Source organism: Hyperoodon ampullatus (genome assembly GCF_949752795.1).
Source record: "Hyperoodon ampullatus genome assembly, chromosome: 11".
NCBI lineage: Eukaryota > Metazoa > Chordata > Mammalia > Artiodactyla > Ziphiidae > Hyperoodon > Hyperoodon ampullatus.
In genome coordinates, this window is record NC_136924.1 from 41093591 (window position 1) to 41112585 (window position 18995).

General features: G+C 52.3%; 1 protein-coding gene across 2 annotated transcripts in view; it reads left to right on the forward strand.

The window, feature by feature from the left end:
- The window catches only part of FBLN1 (fibulin 1), a gene marked incomplete at its 5' end in the record, with an annotated part of 76739 nt that overhangs the window by 16419 nt on the left and 41325 nt on the right, over window positions 1-18995 (forward strand). For both annotated transcript variants that reach the window (XM_079714431.1, XM_079714432.1), the window contains 8 exons: window positions 4334-4469; window positions 6596-6767; window positions 10700-10759; window positions 12025-12126; window positions 12753-12890; window positions 13976-14113; window positions 17786-17929; window positions 18783-18911. In XM_079714431.1, coding sequence (XP_079570557.1) covers window positions 4334-4469; window positions 6596-6767; window positions 10700-10759; window positions 12025-12126; window positions 12753-12890; window positions 13976-14113; window positions 17786-17929; window positions 18783-18911 — 1019 coding nt within the window. The remainder of the gene's footprint in view (window positions 1-4333; window positions 4470-6595; window positions 6768-10699; window positions 10760-12024; window positions 12127-12752; window positions 12891-13975; window positions 14114-17785; window positions 17930-18782; window positions 18912-18995) is intronic.

An 18995-nucleotide genomic window follows, 5' to 3' on the forward strand; every position in this document is an offset into this window, starting at 1 on the left:
GGACCACCAGGCCAGGCTGTGCGGCTGTATGTGTCTGCTCGGGCCGCTGGCACAGATACCTCTGCCCGGGCGGCTTAAACCACAGACATTTACTGTCTCACAGCCTGGCAGACAGAAGTCTGAGATCGAGGTCTCAACAGGGCTGGTTCCTCCTGAGGCGTCTCTCCTGGCCTGGGGATGCCACCTTCTCCCTATGTCCTCACGTGGTCTCCCCTCTCTGTGTGTCTGTGTCCTAATCTCTTATCCTATAAGGATGCCAGGCAGATTGCACTAGGGCCACCCTAACCTTAATTACCTCTTTAATGAAAGACCCAATCTCCAAATAAGTCACATTCGGAAGTCCTGGGGTTAGAACTTCAACGTAGAATTGTGAGAGGCAGGGATACAATTCAACCCAAAACGGGGAGCCCTGTTTGTAAATCAAAGGCTTACAAAGTGAGGCATCAGCCAGCTGACCCCTCAACGGACAGAAGGAGGAACTGAGGTCAGCGACTCAGTGGCCTCTGGGCCCTACTTGTGAATTTGCATTTTAGTCACAACTGAATTTGTTACTGACTTCTACTCACCAATGTATTGACTGAGTTTTGGAGGTATCTTGAATCCCCAGTGGGCTCCAGACTCTAGAGAAACTACCTTCTTGGCTATGCAGCAGGCATTTGTGTTATGATCTACATTTTTTGTTTTTGAGAGATGGTTTTTTTTTTTTTTTTTTTTTTTTTTTTTTTTGCGGTACGCAGGCCTCTCACTGTTGTGGCCTCTCCCGTTGCGGAGCACAGGCTCCGGACGCGCAGGCTCAGCGGCCATGGCTCACGGGCCCAGCCGCTCCACGGCATGTGGGATCTTCCCGGACCGGGGCACGGACCCGTGTCCCCTGCATTGGCAGGCGGACTCTCACCCACTGCGCCACCAGGGCAGCCCTGGGTTATCGTTTTTAATGAAGGCAGAGAAGGGAGAGAGCAGGTCAGAAATCCAATCTGCTTTAAGAGGGTCCTCTTACTAGTAATAGTTAAAAGATACAAGAAACAGAGACCACCGGCCACTTGGTAACTTAGTAGTTCTGGTGTCATTTTTCTTCTCTTGAAGTGGTATTCTGTCGGGATCTCCAGTTTTAAGCTCTCATTCATTCGGCAAATCTTTATTGATCCTCAGTGCTCTTCTAAGCTCAGGATGAGGAGAATGGGGTCACACAGGTGGGCGAGCCCCAGGCCGAGCCTCCAGGGTAGAGTTGAGGAAGGAAGGCAGTGAGGATTCTGTGGGGCCCAAGAGGCCTGGGCTTGGTGCCACTGGCAGACGAGGGGATTGGCAAGGACCGCAGAGGGCCAGCCCCTCTCTGCACACATGGACTCCAGCTGGGCACGTTCGGCCTCTGCCTGAGCCTCTAACACATGGCACGTCTGGGGGCGGTCGTTTCCTCAACTCATGCGTTGCCGTGCATTCTGGCTTCGACCGAGGGCCAATATGCCTTAGGACCCAAATATAAATTTGCCTCAAACCTTGGGTTGAATTAAGCCCACGAGTCTCTCGGAGGAATCTGGATACACACGGAGCCAAAACCTAAAGCAGATCCTCAGATGATGTTTTTCAGTCTACCAGTCACTCTCTGAACCCCTTCGTTTATTTATTTCACAAATCGTATTGAGGGCATTCTGGACAAGATGGAGATAAATCAGTGAACAAAATAGGCAAAATCTCTTCTACGGAAGATACAGATGGTAAAGTCTATGGTTTGTAAGAAGGCATGAGGTGTCGTGGGAAAGGAAAACCCAGGGACAGGAGGCAGGGTCTCCTGATCAGGGCAGGTTTACAATTTTAAATAGAGCCGTCTGGGGACAGACGTCTGAGCCAGGACCTGAAGGAGGCGAGCAAGGCAGCCAGGTGAATGCTTGTCCAAGTTGAAAGGCAGCAAGGGGAGCGCAGCTCTCTGGACGCCCAGCCCCACCAGGGTAGAGCTTAGTAACTGCTGCCCCAGAAGCCCCCTGGGTGTGGGACGCTGAGGTTCCCCACCAGGCCATCCATCTCCCCGTTCCTGAAGCCTCTGTACAGGCCTGGCACACAGTAGGGCCACAGCCACATTTTTAAAAAAATTGCGTTAAAATATGCATAACACAAATTGTACCAGCGTAACCATGTTTAGGTGTATAGTTCAGTATATTCACATCACTCTTATCGCCGTCACCACCATCCATCTCCAGAACTTCTTCATCTTCCTGGTGAAACTCGTACCCATGAAACAAAACCTCCTGGTTACCCCCACTCCCCCAGCCCACCCCTTCTATTTTCAGTCTCTATGAATTTGACTCCGCTGGGTCCCTCATATAAGGGGAATCACAGTGATCATCCTTTTGTGTCTGGCTTATTTCACTTAGCTTACTGTCCTCAAGGTTTATCCATGTTGTAACATGTGTCAAGGCTTCCTTCCTTGTTAAGGCCGAATCCAAGTCCATCATATGTACAGACCACAATTAGCTCATCTATTCCTTGATGGACACTTGGGTTGCTCCCGTCTTCTGGCGATTATGAATCACGCTGCTGGGAATGTGGGTGTGCAAATATCTGTTTGAGTCACTGCTTTCGATTCTTTTGGGTTTATGCACAGAAGTGGGATGGCTGGATCCTATGGTCATTCTATTTAAAATTTTTGGAAGACCTGCCATCCTACACCATTTTACCTTCCCACCCACGGTGCATGAGGGGTCCCATTTTTCCACACCCCTTGTTTTCTGTTCAGCCAATAAATATCTTTGAGTGAATGGATCCATGGATGCATGTCTGCCTGCTCTCCCTGATAATGCAGTGAAATGCCTGTCATTTGCAAATCCACTGAGAGCATGAGTGGATGTGTGGTAGCAGAGTACAGGCATATCTCATTTTATTGTGCTTTAAAGGTTGCGTGTTTGTTTTGTTTTGTTTTTTTTATGAATTGAAGGTTTGTGGCAACTCCGCGTTGTCAGATGATGGTTAGCATTTTTTAGCAAGGAAGTTTTTTTTTTTTATTAAGGTATGTATTGCTTTTTTATTTTATTTTATATTTATTTATTTATTTATTTTGCGGTACGCGGGCCTCTCACTGTCGTGGCCTCTCCCGTTGCGGAGCACAGGCTCCGGACGCGCAGGCTCAGCAGCCATGGCTCACGGGCCCAGCCGCTCCGCGGCATGTGGGATCTTCCCGGACTGGGGCACGAACCCGTGTCCCCTGCATCGGCAGGCGGACTCTCAACCACTGCACCACCAGGGAAGCCCTGTATTGCTTTTTTAGACATAATGCTATTGTACACTTACTGGACTACAGTACAGTGTGAACATAATTTTTATATGCACCAAGAAACCAAAATATTCATGTGACTAACTTTATTGTGGTTGCCTGGAACCAAACCTGCAGTATCTGGGAGGTCTCTCTGCAGACAAATCCGTCCCGGATCCGGGCTGAGGGCAGTTCTAGAGGTGCACGGGAAGCCGGGTGCAGAGCTCCGGCACCACAGGGTGGAGGCTGGGGAGGGCTGGCTGGGGGCCGAGGCAGCCTGGCTGGCAGCCCACGGAGCCCAGCGGGGCCCCTCCTTCTCCCGCCTGATGCAGGTCTGGTGGCTTCTCCTGCCCTTGTTGGCTCTGGCCAGAGCTATAGTTATTTGGGGTCTGGTGGGAGCCACACCTGTGATCACACACCTCGTGCTCCGTCACCTGCCTGCCCTCACCACCTGGAGCTGTGTCTGAGGGGCCAAGTCTGGGAGGTGATGGTCCTTCTGTCGACATAAACTTTTGTGCACGTGTGTCCTCGGGTTTCCGAGGACCTTCCTCCCGGAGCCCCCAACGGGGCTGGGAGACGTGGATGCCATGGCCCGGTATCACCGTTGCCACCATCCCTCACTCTGTGGCCTTGGGCAGGCCACTCCACCTCTCTCGAGCTGTTTCCTCTGATTCCGGAAACTGGAGATGAGTGTTGGGAAGAATTCAACTTGATAAAGGATCAGAAGGTCTGGCCCAGAGTCAGCAATCAGCTGTTTTCATTTTTTAAAATAGGTGGGAACTTTCTGTGGCTGAGGCTCAGAGGTCAGAGAGGTGAACTGGGGCTCTGGCCACACAACTGGGTCTCTCGATGCCACTCCCAGACACCACCCTGCATCCAGTCTTTCTAATTAAACACTGTTGAGCACCTTCTGTATGCAGGCGTTGTGTGTGTGTCTGTGGATGAGTGGAGGGGATGGGGAAAGGGCGGGACACCCAAAGATGACAGAGCTCCCACCCCCGAGGGGCTGCTGCTTCCAGGCCCTGAGTACCAGTCGGTGGGGCCCCCTGCCCCACAGAGCCCTTGGGCCAGCCTGCCCCCCTCTGCCCACAGGATGGTCCAGGAGCAGTGCTGCCATAGCCAGCTAGAGGAGCTGCACTGTGCCACGGGCATCAACCTGGCCAACGAGCAGGACGGCTGCACCGTGCCACATGGTGACAACACCAGCCTCGAGGCCATGTTCGTGAAGGTGAGGACCTGGGCCCCTCCCAGCTCAGCAGCCACTTCTTCAGTAGGAGGCCTGGGGCGCCCTGCCCTCTGCGCCCCCGACCTCAGATGCCTTTCCTTATGAGCAGCTCATTCTGCTCAACTCAGGGCGGGAGGAGGGACACTTAAGTCTCCCCACCTCCTCCAGTTTATTCAGTAAACCCTGGACAACACCCTGGGCCCTGTCCAACACCGGGGAAACAGGGATGGAGTGACCCAGCCTTGCCCTGAAGACTGTCAGTCCCGGGGCTTCAAACAGGAATGCAGAGGTCAGAGCAGGGGTTATCTGGGCTCAGGGCCTTCTGAAACCTCTTCTCAATTCAGATGGGCATTCCCCACCCCACTCCGGAGGCCCTCCAGCTTCTCTGCTCTCCCAAACTGGTCAGAGTTCGGGATGGGCCCCCACCAACGCCTCTGATAACACATGACCTCCATAACTGCCCTAGAAGAGAAAACTGAGGTTCAGAGAGGCCCACACTCCAAAGTGGCCTCTCAGCAGGGGTCCTTTCAGGACCAGCAAGGGAGGGATCTGGTGAGGCAGAGCTGGGACTGTGGTCCATCTGGCCCAGAGGGAGCCCTGCCCAGAGGTCAGCTATGAATGAAGGACATAATCCATCCTGGGACTCCAAGTCCAGCCCAGGTGACTCAGGACCTCTGTCACTGTGGAAGGCCTGCATCTTTGCACAGATGTGGAAAGGTTACTGAGAGCGTTTCCAGGTCTGAAGCCTGCAAATAAACTAGGCTGTCCCTCTCTTGCCACCTACTGAGGGAGAAAAACAGCCCGACCAGAAAGCGCTCAAGTTTCGAAAGTTAATTAACCTGGTCATCTGGGTTTCTGTTGGAGGTGCCAGGGGACAAAAATGAATTCCCTGGAAGAAAGATGCCCCCGTTCCCAGTTAGGAAGGCCATGAAGTAATTTCAAGGAGCAAGCATTGGAATGAAGTCTGGATCCCGAGAGGGGGTGTGTGGGTTCCTTTCTGGGGATTCTCTTTCCACGCGGGTCGGAATGTGTAGGGAGATTCCACGTAGAGGAACTGGGGGTCCAGAGCCCCTCTGCCCACCCTCAGCCTTTGTGGGCTTTCATGGGAGGAGGCTTCTGGTGTGAGAGAGCTGGGTGGGGGGCGAGGGTGGGGTGATCTGGTCAAGGGGGCCTGGGAGCCAGGACCTTATGTGTTCAGTGACTGCCTCCCAGGAAGGGATGGGGCTCTGCAGACGCTGTCTGCCCCGCAGACACTTCCGCCAGTGTCCCCCGACTTGAGAGAAAGGCATGGAACTTTCTAAGGGGAGTGGAAACATCGCTTTGGCAGGTGCATGGTCTGTGTTTCCGGGAAGGGGGACTCATGACCTAAAAGGTGGAGGAGGTAACTGAGGCTCCTGCTCTTTCTGGCAGCAGAGGCTGTAGAATGAGCAGGATGGGGGAGACCCATCAACCTCTACGAAACTCAAGCAAAGCCACCCCTCCTCTGCTCCTGCTATGGACTTTCTGGAAAGCTCTTATGCTTTTCTTAGAATGATAAGGACTGAAATGGGACTTTTCATGTGCCAGGGTTAATGTTGTCCCTGGGATTCAGCTGTGACTTTTGGAAACACTGGGGTCCAGGTGACAGGCAGCAACTCTGTTCCTCACTTGATGACTAGGCTCGAGGTTCCCTTCCTGCTGCTTGAACCACCCTCACTCGCTGCGGGAAGAGACAAGGCGCATATTCGTCCTTCCAGGCGTGGTAGAGAAATCTCAGACCACGCAGAAGTCATGGACCCTTAGGGAGCTCTTGTGTGAGCCCCAGAAGGCCCTCTCCTAACCCCCTCTTCCTGGAGGTGGAAGCTGGGCCGGCAGAGATATTGGGGGACAGTCAGGTATCATGGAGCGTGTGCTGGGATAAGGCCCTTTACGGTTCCTTTCAAAATTAGGACCTGCGAGATTTGGGGGCAGCAGGCTTTGGGCTCGGATTGCTTTGCTGTTTCCTGCCAACATGTAGAAGATGCAGCCCAAGTCAGACATATGTCATCATCGTCCAGGGAGCATTAATGCGGTGGGGCTGAGAGGTCTGTGGGGATCCGCTGTGTCCTGTGTCTGGCTTCCCCAACGGGAGTCTCCTCCTGTGTTTGCAGAGGTGCTGCCATTGCTGCCTGCTGGGAAGGGCAGCCCAGGCCCAGGGCCAGAGCTGCGAGTACAGCCTCATGGTCGGCTACCAGTGTGGGCTGGTCTTCCGGGCATGCTGTGTCAAGGGCCAGGAGACAGCAGACTTTGCCCCGGGGGACGTTGGGGACCTTCAAGAAGCAGGTAATTCCCCCCTTTCTTCCCTCTTGGGCAGTGCAATTAGTTAAGGTCATCCAGAGAAACAGAACCAATAGGACTTGGAGAGAGAGAGAGACATTTTAAGAAACTGGTTCACACAGTTGTGAGGGCTGCCAGGTCTGAAATCTGCAGGGTGGGCCCACTGGCCAGGGACCCAGGGGAGAGCTGATGTTGCAGCTCGAGTCCAAAGGCCATCTGCTAGCAGGGTTCCTTCTTACTTGGGGGAGGTCAGTTTTTCTCTTAAGGCTTTCACCTGATTGGACGAGGCCCACCCACACGATGGAGGGCAATCTGCTTTACTCAAAGTCTGCTGATTTCAATGTCAAACTCATCTAAAAAATACCGTCACAGCCAAATCCAGACTAGTGCTGGACCAAATATCTGGGTACCGTGGCCCAACCAAGTTGACACATAAAATTCACCATCACAGGCGGTCTGGGCGCGCACATTTACCATTGCCTTAACTCAGCACAGACTGGTTCTAGTTGTCAGAGCAGTTTCACATTTGTCACTGTCCTGGAGTGAAACTGAGGGCTTGGGATCTGGGATCTGACAAATCTGTGTTCATGTCCCTGTCCTGACATGTATTTGGGGGGCAAACTGGTGTATCCAGGCCTCAGTTCCCTCATCTGTGAAAAGGGGATAATTAGAGTCCTACTTCCTCAGGTTGCTGGGATTAAATGGGAGAAGGGGTATAAAGTGTTTGCCATCACAGTTCATCCCATCCCTCCAACTGCCTTGGGCAGCGTGGGTGGCTGGCCGTGCTCTTGTTTCACAGATGAGGACCTGGCACTCAAGATCACGTGGCCAAGGGACTTCCCTGGTGGTCCAATGGTTAAGACTTCGCCTTCCAATGCAGGGGGTGCAGGTTTGATCCCTGGTCGGGGAGCTAAGATCCCACATGCCTCGGGGCCAAAAAACCAAAACATAAAACAGAAGCAGTAGTGTAACAAATTCGATGGAGACTTTAAAAATGGTCCACATCAAAAAAAAAATCTTAAAAAAAAATCACAATTATTAAAAAAAAACGATCACATGGCTGACATACAGAGGAGGGAGAGCGCCGGCCTTCTGATGCCTGGCCAGTGCCATCTCTCCATCTGGAGCTGAGGCAGGGGGCTCCACTCATTAATAGCAGGGGCAACACTCATTAATAGCAGGCTGTGAGCATTCAAACACTAGATATTTATTCAGCAAAGGGGCGAATGACCCCAAGAGCAGCTTCAAGAGGGCTCCCAGCTGTGTGTCCACCAGTTCAGTCTCCACCCTCCATTTGTCTGAAGCCACATAAATCCTGAAACCTTGGGGCTTCATGATTCAGTTACATAGTTCAGGAAACTTCTTGGTTGTCTAATCATCTCTTCCACTTATGCAATGGTTTCCTGTGCCATAATGGAAAGAGCCCTGGAAAATTTCAAGCATCTGCTCTGCCCCAAGCTTGCTGCGTGACTGGGACCTTTGCCTTCTCACTCTGAGCCCCGTCTGCCCTCTGTTAAAAATGGGAAACAGGCAGGAAGGGGCTCGGAAGGGCGAGCTCACAGACCAGTGGTCCCTAAGTCAGGCCATCCATTCATGTGGCTTTGGGGTCCTCGGTCAAACGACCAGTCTTTCATTCTTTGTTTTGATTTCTCAAGTCCAGGGCCCCATGGCCACCGTGGGACTGATTTCAGATATTTTAGTCATAAAGGGGGTTTGGAACCACATTCTGGCTCGTTCCTTGACTTTTGAAATCATGGATGACATTTTCACTTTAAACAAACTCAAATTCTTCATACTGGTGGAGAATTTCTCCTGTGTCTCCAGGGAGGACTTTTGTTGATTTATGTCTTGTTTCATTAATGATCTCTGAGCGTTTCTGTTGCTCCAGATGTCTTATTTCTCCCTTGTCTTTTATCTGCTTCATTTCTTGCCTCAGACTTTCCTCAATGTCTCTATGAGGACTTCCCTGTGTTTCCTCCTCACCCAGACACAGACCTGCCTTCCTCTTCCACTGACATTTACTGTGGGCCTACTGTGTGCTACCGTAGCGGGCCCACAGACCAGTGCTGGCCTGCAACAAAATAAGCACAGAAATTGGGAGTAAGCTTTTAGAAACTTCTATAAGCATTTGATAGAGTAACATGTCTGTTTAAATATAAAATTGGGACTTACATGTCTGTTTTCTTATCTTAGTTTTTCTAATAATCTATATTACAAGTGATCAAAATATTGGTCTAAGATGGGGGAAAGAACTCTGTTCCTTTGGGACGAACTGTGCTAGGGTGTATCTTGGTTATGTCCATTCTACAGATTGGGAGACTGAGGCTGTGGAAGCCACAGTTCAAGATTCCTTTTCTAGCATTCTTTGCCAGGCTTGCTGCCTCCTGAAAAATGCTGTGGAAATCTTGATGACCTCATCACCTGAGTGATAAATAGTTTCTCATGAGTCCTCCTGGCCTTGTTACCATGAGTCCTTTGGAGGATGGGGTCTGGACACCCTGACTTGTGCCTGGCTCATGGCAGGGACTTGGGCTTTGCTGGGATGGAATGCACCAAGTGAATGAAGAGTCCCCAAATTAAACATTCTTTTTTTCTTTCTTTTTCAAAAATTGAAGTATAGTTGATTTACAATGTTGTGTTAATTTCTGCTGCACAGAAAAGTGATTCAGTTATACATACATACACACACACACACACACACACACACATTCTTTTTCATATTCTTTTCCATTGTGGTTTATCCCAGGATATTGAATACAGTTCCCTGTGCTCTACAGTAGGACCCTGTTGTTTATTCATTCTCTATATAATAGCTTACATCTGCTAACCCCAACCTCCCACTCCATCCCTCCCCCACCCCCCTCCCCCTTGGCAGCCACAAGTCTGTTCTCTATGTCCGAGAGTCTGTGTCTGTTTCATAGATAGGTTCATTTGTGTCATATTTTAGATTTCACATATAAGTGATATCATATGGTATTTGTCTTTCTGTGTCTGACCTACTTCACTTAGTATGATCATCTCTAGTTGCACCCACATTAAACATTCTGAGCAAAGGTACTCCCAGCCTCCTAACCTAGAGATGACTCACACCCTAAGGGTCTCTGGCTTAGTTCCTCCCTAGCTGAAAAGTTCTTTGGATTATTTAGGAACCCTTACCATATCTTAATAACCCCTAAAAAATAATGCCTTATGCATAGTTAGTGTCTATAAATTATGTTATGCTGAAACTTACAGCAGAATTACTAATATGTGTCTTTCTACTGATGTCTGCTTTTCCAGTGTGTGTGTATCATGTGCTCACTGTAGGCATTTTAAAAGACACGGGAAGGTAGAAGGAAGAGGAAGTCAACACGGAGATAAATATGGTTTCCATTAGGTCACGTTTCCTTCCAGTCTTTTTTCTGTCTCTCTTGGCTTCTCTTGTGTAGGTGTGGCTGTGCTGGGGATACCTTTGATTTATGCTTTCCCACCCAGCATTGTAATGTAATGGCTGTTGGATTGTGATTGAATTGTGATCACTGTCATTCCATCTTTTGGAAGGTCCTCATCAGCAGAGCACTTGGTTTTTCAAGTACTTGAAAAACCCAAGAATTTCAGTTTGGAAGATGTGACTTAGTTTATAGTAGGGCCGTGACTGCATTTGCAGAAATATTTGAGTAAAGTGGACAATGTAACCACACTCAGCATTAAGTTGATGACTACAGACAGACCCTTGTGCCAGTGCTGTTTCTGTTATAATAGATCTTTTAGAGATTTAGCTACATTTATAAGTATGACTCTGTTTTTAAAAAGGATAAAATGAACACTGAGCTTTTTATAAGATGTACCGACAGGCATTACTGCCTGATATTTACAAGAAGAGAAGATGCTCGGCGTCGCCTCTGTGTTAACCTGGGCACTGCGTGTGGACAAACCTGTGTTTACCTCTTCCCCCTCAGCTAAGGCCTCTGAGATCGAGGAGGGACAAGAGGACCCCTACCTGAATGACCGCTGCCGAGGTGAGACTGGCCCTCCCCAGGGCTAGCTGGTGGTTAATGAAGCCCGAGGGAAAATCAGTGCTAATCTCGTTGGGAGCTTGACCGCAGCCCTTTGGCTGGGCGTCAGCTATAAGTCCCTGTCGTCTGCACTCCCGGGCTCCTTCCCTTCCTCTCCTCCTAGCTGGGGCCTGATGGGCGAGTGAGGGAGAGGGTGGGCTTGTAGAGAAGGGGCCGCTTGAGGAGCTGCTGTGCAAAGCTCTCCCACCACAGCCCACAGACTCTGTGAATGGTGACCCCCAAGGCTGGGAGCCCCTTAGGGGACGGGGCTAACACACACACATATATATATATTTTAAAAAGACTTTAAAAATGGTCCACATCAAAAAAAAAAAAAGTCACTAGGGCCTTGCACCTTTGTTTTCCATATGCTAAGACTTTATTTCTCTTTATGGAACATTCCCGCATGTCTGCTCCCCGAGTACATTCAGTGGCTTGCCTTGTGGTTGGGCCTTCATTAGGGAGCCAGTTTAATCACAAAATGATGTGGTTGGTGTACAGTGACGCTTGGCACAGAGGCCTGGGGGTAGGCGGAAGGGAGGGCAGAGAACCCCAGAAAGACTCGTAATCCTCTCTGGGGGGCGTGCAAGGCTCTCCCTGGGGGAGGGGATAGCTGGTTTGCAATGGTTGAGGATGGGTTAGCCAGGGAGATGACATTGGCAGGGGGTTTGTGGCAGTGGGAGCGGGGACTTGCAGACCCGCAGCAGCTGGGCACTGGTGGGCCATGGGGTGGGGTACGGGCAGAAAGGAAGAGGCTGGAGAAGTGGGCAGGGCCCTGCAGGCCCTGGGCAGCAGTCAGAATTTTATCTCCTGGAATCTTTGCCCGGTAGAGGTTTTGTCCCTGGGATTTGCTCTTTGGGCGTCACGCTGGCTGCCCCGCAGGCTGCCCCGCAGGAAGCCTGGTTGGAGGGTGGTACCAGGGATGCTCAGAGAGCCAGGTGAGCGGGCAGCCGGAGCTGAGGCAGTGGCGGTGGAAATGGGGTGTCGGGGCCCCGCACACCCCCCGATCTGTCAGATCAGGGCTGGGACCTGAAGCTGCAGCCCCGGGGGGGCCTCCCATGGGAAGGGAGGGCGCTGTGAAGGCTGCAGTGGGCTCCAGCCTGGGGAGCCTGCCCTTCTGTATCAGCCTACCCTGAGGGCGCTTTCTCTGACCCCATCCAAACACCTGGAAAAACCCAGGAGGTCTCCGGGGTGCACCTGGCCTCCGCTCACATTTGCTCTGACTCCAGGCGGCGGGCCCTGCAAACAGCAGTGCCGAGACACGGGGGAGGAGGTCGTCTGCTCCTGCTTTGTGGGCTACCAGCTGCTCCCAGACGGCGTCTCCTGTGAAGGTAAACGTCGTCCTGCCCTGGGAGCCTCTGCCTCTGCTTGACAGCCAGGCAGGGCCCGCTTTGCACAACTTGGGGCCCCATTCATAGGTGAAGAACAGTCCAGGACCGGCTTTCCAGCATTTCCTGGAGTTTGCAGCGCCTGGCTTCCAGCCACGGCTGTCCTCCAGGAGGATGTAAACACCATGCTGTGAAAAGGGGTTGGGTTTGGGGTCTGACCGGGCTCTGAATCCAGCATCTGCTGAGTGGCCCTGGGCACATCCCTCAGCCTCTCTTGGCCTCTCATCTGTGAGATGGGGGAGATGGAGGGAGGTGCTAGCCCCAAATAGGGGGTTCTCTAGGATCACACGACTCCAGTGCAGGGCCTGGTGCTTGCTTAGCAGATGCTCAGAAAGAGCGGTAGATCTGAAATAGATCAGCAGGGCAGAGAACCCGTTGCTTTTGCTTTTGCTCTGATGGTGAGTGCCCAGGGCTCCATTCCGGTGCACGGCCTGAATACGCACACTCCCGGGGAACTTGGTGGATGCGGGGGATCGATCCCATCGTGCCTTCTAGTACGTTCCTTCTGATAAAGCGTGAGGATCGGTGGTTCTTGCTGGTTACTCCTGCGTCACCTGTGTCTCTCCTAGATATCAATGAATGTATCATGGGCGGCCAAAACTGCCGGCTTGGAGAATCCTGCATCAATACAGTGGGCTCTTTCCGCTGCCAGCGTGACAGCAGCTGTGGGACTGGCTATGAGCTCACAGAGGACAATGACTGCAAAGGTAGGATAAGCTCCGCGTCTCAAAACCTCATCCCCCAGAAGTACATATGATGCGATGGGGAAGTGGCACTGGGCTCCCTGGGGTCTGGGCTCCGTGGTGCTGTGTCCCCCCCTTGGCTGCCTGGGGCACTGGCCAATCCTGATATTAGTGAAGATTTGTGGAGAATTTGGGTTTCTGCAAAGGCTTAGAACACGCTCATTTAAAAACAAGACCAGAGATGAATTTCAGGTGCCCACATGTGCTTTCTAGTCCCCCCCACACCCAAGCTGTTTTTTTGCACAACAGCTGCCTTCCATCTGATTCCAGGCTTCCTTGAAGTTCAAAGCATATTCCCTTCCGCTGCATAAAAAAACATGACATTTCTGGCTGCTGGCTTTCCCCCGCCAAACCATAGATGTTATTTGGCAGATAAGCCTTTGATGAGGATCTGTTAGAACATAGTTTTCTGCTGAGGGTTTCCAGCCCTTCAGAACGACAAGACCACTTGTGTAAAAACGTCGTTTGAATTATGAGGGCCTTTGGATGAGCTCAGTCCTCCCCACCCCTGCAGACTCCCTGGGCGGTGTGGACCTCGAGAACCCAGGGGCCCAGCCAGCTGAGCATACACTCTTGAACATTTGACGCCATGAACTTCAAGGGAAGGGCAGCCAACACGTCCAGTCACGACAATCACCATTGTTAGTGTTTGGAATAGTGCGAGGACTGCAGAGTGAATCAGTTTATAGGGACGGTGTTTATTGCCACTTAAGCTCATCATCGCTTTATAATCTAAACTAAACATGCCTGAAATGAAAACCAAATCAAACCAAACCACGTATTGCCAGGAAAATGCCTGGGTTATTTATTACATAACAGAAAATTTGCATCATAAGAACCTTGGGGAAAAAGTCAGAGTTTTGAATCTTTAGAAACATGAGCACCATTTGGCTAAGGCCCTTTTTGAATGTGACCTCTCTATTGGAACGTTTTGGGTTATAGTCTGAGTAATGAGCATTAAAAAAAGAAAATTCTTGTGATTTTGAAGTGTTGAAAGATGCTTCTGGCAGGACTCTTGCTAACAATTTCCTTTTTTTATGATGTACCAGATATTGACGAGTGTGAGAGTGGTATTCATAACTGCCTCCCCGATTTTATCTGTCAGAATACTCTGGGATCCTTTCGCTGCAGACCCAAGCTACAGTGCAAGAGCGGCTTTATACAAGATGCTCTAGGCAACTGTATTGGTAAGATGCTGCCGCCAGGGCTAATGGGTCCACCAGGTGGGGGAACCGTCCAGTGATGGGGCACTACATAGTGTATAGAACAGAGGTCAGCAAGCTTTTTCTATAAAGGACTGGATAATAAGTTATTCATTGTGGGTTGTGTGGTCTCCGCTGCAACTACTTAGCTCCGGTTGGAGCTGGAAAGCAGCCATGGCTGTGTGAACAAGTGGGTGGGTCTGTGTCCCAATAAAACTTTATTTACAAACACAGGCGGCAGCTGGGTTTGGCCCCAGGGCTATAGTTTAGCAATCTCTGGTTTAGATGAAAGTGCTTGTGTTTTGAGGTCAGAGACACCTGGTGTTGAACCAAGTGACCTAAGGTCATTTACTTCCTCGGAGCCTCAACTTCCTCCTCTATAAAATGGGAATAATCATCATATCTGGCTTGTAGACCTGAGGCAAGGATTAAACAAGGTGGTTGTGAAGTGCCCTGTGTATTAAAAAATGGTTTTAGAAGATACTCTATGTTAGGAGTCAAGTTCGCAGAGACAGAGAGTAGAATGGTGGTTGCCAGGGGCTGGGAGAGAGGGGTGGGAGTTATGGCTTAACAGGTGGAACTCTGCTTGGGATGATGAAGGAGGTCTGTGGCTGGACAGAGCTGAGGGTCGCAGGACATTGTGAATGTGCTTGATGCCACTCACCTGTACACTTAAAAATGGTTAAGGGCTTCCCTGGTGGCGCAGTGGTTGAGAGTCCACCTGCCGATGCAGGGGACGCGGGTTTGTGCCCTGGTCCAGGAAGATCCCACATGCCGCAGAGCGGCTGGGCCTGTGAGCCATGGCCGCTGAGCCTGTGCGTCCAGAGCCTGTGCTCCGCAACGGGAGAGGCCACAACAGTGAGAGGCCCGCATACAGCAAAAAAAAAAAAAGGTTAAAATGGCAAAATACTGTGTTGATATCAGAGGAAGATCAATGTGAAATGAAAGCAAATCCCATGGAATTTAGTAAAAAGAGGAGGTCTGGGTGAGACTGCTTAAGTTGCAGAGGCAGCGTGGGGCAGGGGCGAGCGCGGGCGTAGTGGCCATAGTGACCTGTTCTGCAGACAGGAGGTGGCCCCTGCTTTCTCCTGCAGTCGCCCAAGACTAGCCATCTGGCCAGGTCACTGTATGCTGTTGGCGTTTGAGTCCAGATCTGCCGGGCTGCCCTTGCCCTCTGCTCAGCAGAAGCTTCCGGGTCCTCCCTTTGAGGTCAGAGAGTCGTCCCCCTTGTTCTGCACTGCAGGCGCCACTAGTCAGAACTCACCCTTCCTGGAGCTGCCCCGTCACCCCCCTGGAAAGGCTGGTACGCCACGAGCAAGGGGCCGAGAATTTCTTCTGTCTCACCCTCTTGCAGATAAATCTGTATTGATCTTTGATTTGAAATGGCAGTTTGGACTCAAAGTCCTTCCCCGCTTTTATTACCATCCCAGGATATCTAAAGACAAATAGAACATCAACCCCTTAGGACAGGGGCCTCGTCTGAAGCCAACCCCAGTCTTTGTTCCTAAAGCTCCCCTTTCAAGGGGAGGAGGCGAGGCGTCTGAGCCGCGGGGGCCTCAGCTTGGCTGCATTGGCCCCTCGCCAGCCTCCTGCCAGCAGGGGGGCTGTCCTCGCTCCCAGAAGGAGGCCGATGAGCCGGAGGCTGACAGCTCTCCCAGGGCCAGGAGAGAGGAGGGGCCTGCCTAGACTTGCAGCGCACTTGCAGGGGGCTCCGCGGAGGATGGCATCTGCTGGGGATGGAAACCCTGACTCATGGCAAAATCAGCCCGATTTCCACAAAGAAGGGACCTTTGCAAGTCTCGACTTAGCCTCGGTTCCCACCCGCCCCCCACCCCCGATTGCGGGGGTGCAGCTCTACAGGGGGAGGCTCCAGAGCAGGAGCCCCGGGGGCCCAGGACTGGCCGCAGCCCAGCACCCCACCCCGAACTTGGGTCTTCAGAGGTCCTAGAGGCGCCCCCTCGTCTCAGCACTCTGGGAGGGTGGGGCAGTCCCGCCTTTTGTGTGCCCACAATCAAGTTCACAGCCTAGTTCACAAATCAAGCGCCACAACCAAGTTCAGGAGTCTTTCTTTTTAAAAATTATCTTTTTTATTTCAAAAGTTATGTCCATCTTTATTTGCAAAAAAGAAAGCAAAAGCCAAGTGCAGAAAGGGAAAGCTTGGCAGCGGTGAAAGTTCTAAACGCGGCATTAATTCTTGACACAGGGCCAAGCTTTTTCTGAGAAGGGCTAGAGAGTAACTATCAACCTCGTTGACCGTAGGGCCTCTGTCACAGCCACGTGGAAGCAGCCGTGGACACTACACAAAGGAATGGGCCTGGCTGTGCTCCGGTAGAACTGAATTTACAAAAACAGGCAGTGGGTGGGATTTGGCCGGCGGGTTGTGGTTCGCCCACGCCAGGTTTAGGGGCTCTCGTCCTGGCCGGAAGGCAGGAGACCCTGATTCTGGACCTGAGTGGGTCCCAGCCTTGGGCTTGGGGCGTTTCCTGTTTATAAAATGCAGATAATCCCGTCCTGCCTAACTTGCAGGGCAGTACTGGAGGTGAAAGCTTTTGTAAACTGTAAAGTGCTGCACTGCAAGACCAGCAGGACAAAGGCCGACACCAGGATGGGGAGGGAGTCGGGCTGCCCATTTGTCCGAAGAGGGTGGGGCTTGGCTGCCAGGGGAGAAGTACAGCTGGTCCTCTACCATCACCCCCTTCTCTGGGCCCCTGTAGATGTTTATAAGTGATTCTTGAAACCTTAGGTCCTTCGGGGAGAATACTCCTGGTAGGAAGTTCGATCTGTGTGGTTTGGCACTGAATCTGAGTGCGAGCAGTGAACACATGTGTAACCCAGTTCTCCTTCTTGGTTTACTGGTTCACACCCGCCGGGCGTGTGTTCATCAAAGGGGAATGCACGCCCCACGGTCCCCCATCACAGGCGTGTCCAGTCGGGGAGAGAGCCACCGTGCGGAGAGCTTAGAGCAGCCCTTCCCCGGGGCCGCGAGTCCACACAGGCCCCGTGGAGCCCGGAATGGGGCTGGGGATGTGGGAGAAGGTCGTGCTCAAGCTGTAAGAAAGGCACGTTCACCAGGCAGACAGGGGCGCTGGCTTCCCAGGGAGGAACTGTGAATAAAGGCACAGAGGTGGGATCTGAGCGGCCGCTGGAGGCTAGGGCTGGAGCCTGGGCTGCAGGAGAGATGGACCCGAGTGAGGCTGGGGAGTGGGGCGCGGGGGCCAGCCGGTCACTGGAGGAGCGCAGAGCACGCGTGCCGGCACCGAGGGGGTGGCCACCTCTGCCCCTCAGCCGCTGCTCAGCTCAGGGAAGACCCTCATTAACCGTGTGGAGTATGTGAACACAGCACGGCACCTGAATTGCCAAGTTCACCGTGTGGGACTCACGGGCAGGCAGCTTCGGATTCGGTGCAGTGGAAGATGGAAGTGTTGTGGGTTTAGGGGCAGGAAGATGGACCGGGGAGGGGTCGTTACGGTCTGGTATGCTGCTGAAACCTGGGAGCCGGTTGGGAGGCTGCTGTGTGGTCCAGGGCGAGGGCATCATCGTAACTGCATTCGTCGTTTTATAAAGAGGAGGGAAATGGGTTTTCTTTGGAGATCCAAGGGTTGGGTTTTGGGAAGCCCTCCGGGTTTAACCCCGTTGTCTCCGTCTTTCCCCCTGTAGATATCAATGAGTGTTTGAGTATCAGTGCCCCATGCCCTGTCGGGCAGACATGCATCAACACGGAGGGCTCCTACACATGCCAGAAGAACGTGCCCAACTGTGGCCGTGGCTACCATCTCAATGAGGAGGGGACCCGCTGTGTTGGTTGGTATTAAAAAAAGAAAACCTATTTGAAATGGACTTTTGGTCTGCTCCCAGCACAAGTCTCCCTTCCCTGGAAGGAGAGAGCAAATCCCCAAAGGAAGCTGTTTGCACCTGTCCGTCCATCCCATTGCTGATCTCCAAGCATAGGTCTTTGCTGGCTATTGCCTGGACCATTTCAGTAGAATGCCAACCCACCCACTGCCGCCAGCTTTGCCCCTTCAGTCTGTCCGGTTCATCCTGAGCTGAAAGCTCTCTCGCGCCTCCCTGCTCACAGCCCCCGTCGGTGATGGCTCCCCATTGGCGGCAGACAGAGGACAGATGCCCTCTGCTTACAAGTCAGTCCTCCTGAGTCGGCCCCAACCTCACACACTTTATGATCCAGGTGAAATAGGTCTTACTGCTCCTGCAACAAGCCCTGCCCTTTCCTCTCTGTGTGGTGTTTGCTCTCACATGCTTCCCTCTTCACCTACATTCCTCTGGATTCAGGCAAAGGTATTGTGCGCCCAGCCTGCCCAGATCCCTGCCACACAGAGGAGTCTCTCCTCCCTGTAGTGCCCAGGGCACTTCCTCAGCCTCTCCCCAGTCACTGGGCACTTCCTGCCTTAACTAGGGTCACTGCTGGCCCAGAGGAGCAGGGGGCCCCCGAGGGTAGAGGCTGCGTCTGGGTCAGCTATCGCGCCAGTGTGGAGTTGGCACATAGTAGGTGCTCTATGAAATCGGGTTAGGAATTAACCGATGCCTCTTTGCCCATTGCGTTTTCGTTGACTCCTTCCTCGCCCTCCTTCCTGGTCATCTTAGGGCACAGGCCCCCCGACACACTAAGGGTTTTCACACCGTCTTTCTCTTTTGCAAGATGTGGACGAGTGCTCGCCTCCCGCTGAGCCCTGTGGGCCGGGGCATCTCTGTGTGAACTCCCCTGGAAGTTTCCGCTGCGAGTGCAAGGCCGGCTACTACTTCGACGGCATCAGCAGAACGTGTGTGGGTACGTGGGTGTCCCTGCAGGGGGCCCGGCCAGATGACATCAGGGAGAACCCAGCCTGGGGCACCCTGGAGTGACCGTGTTCTC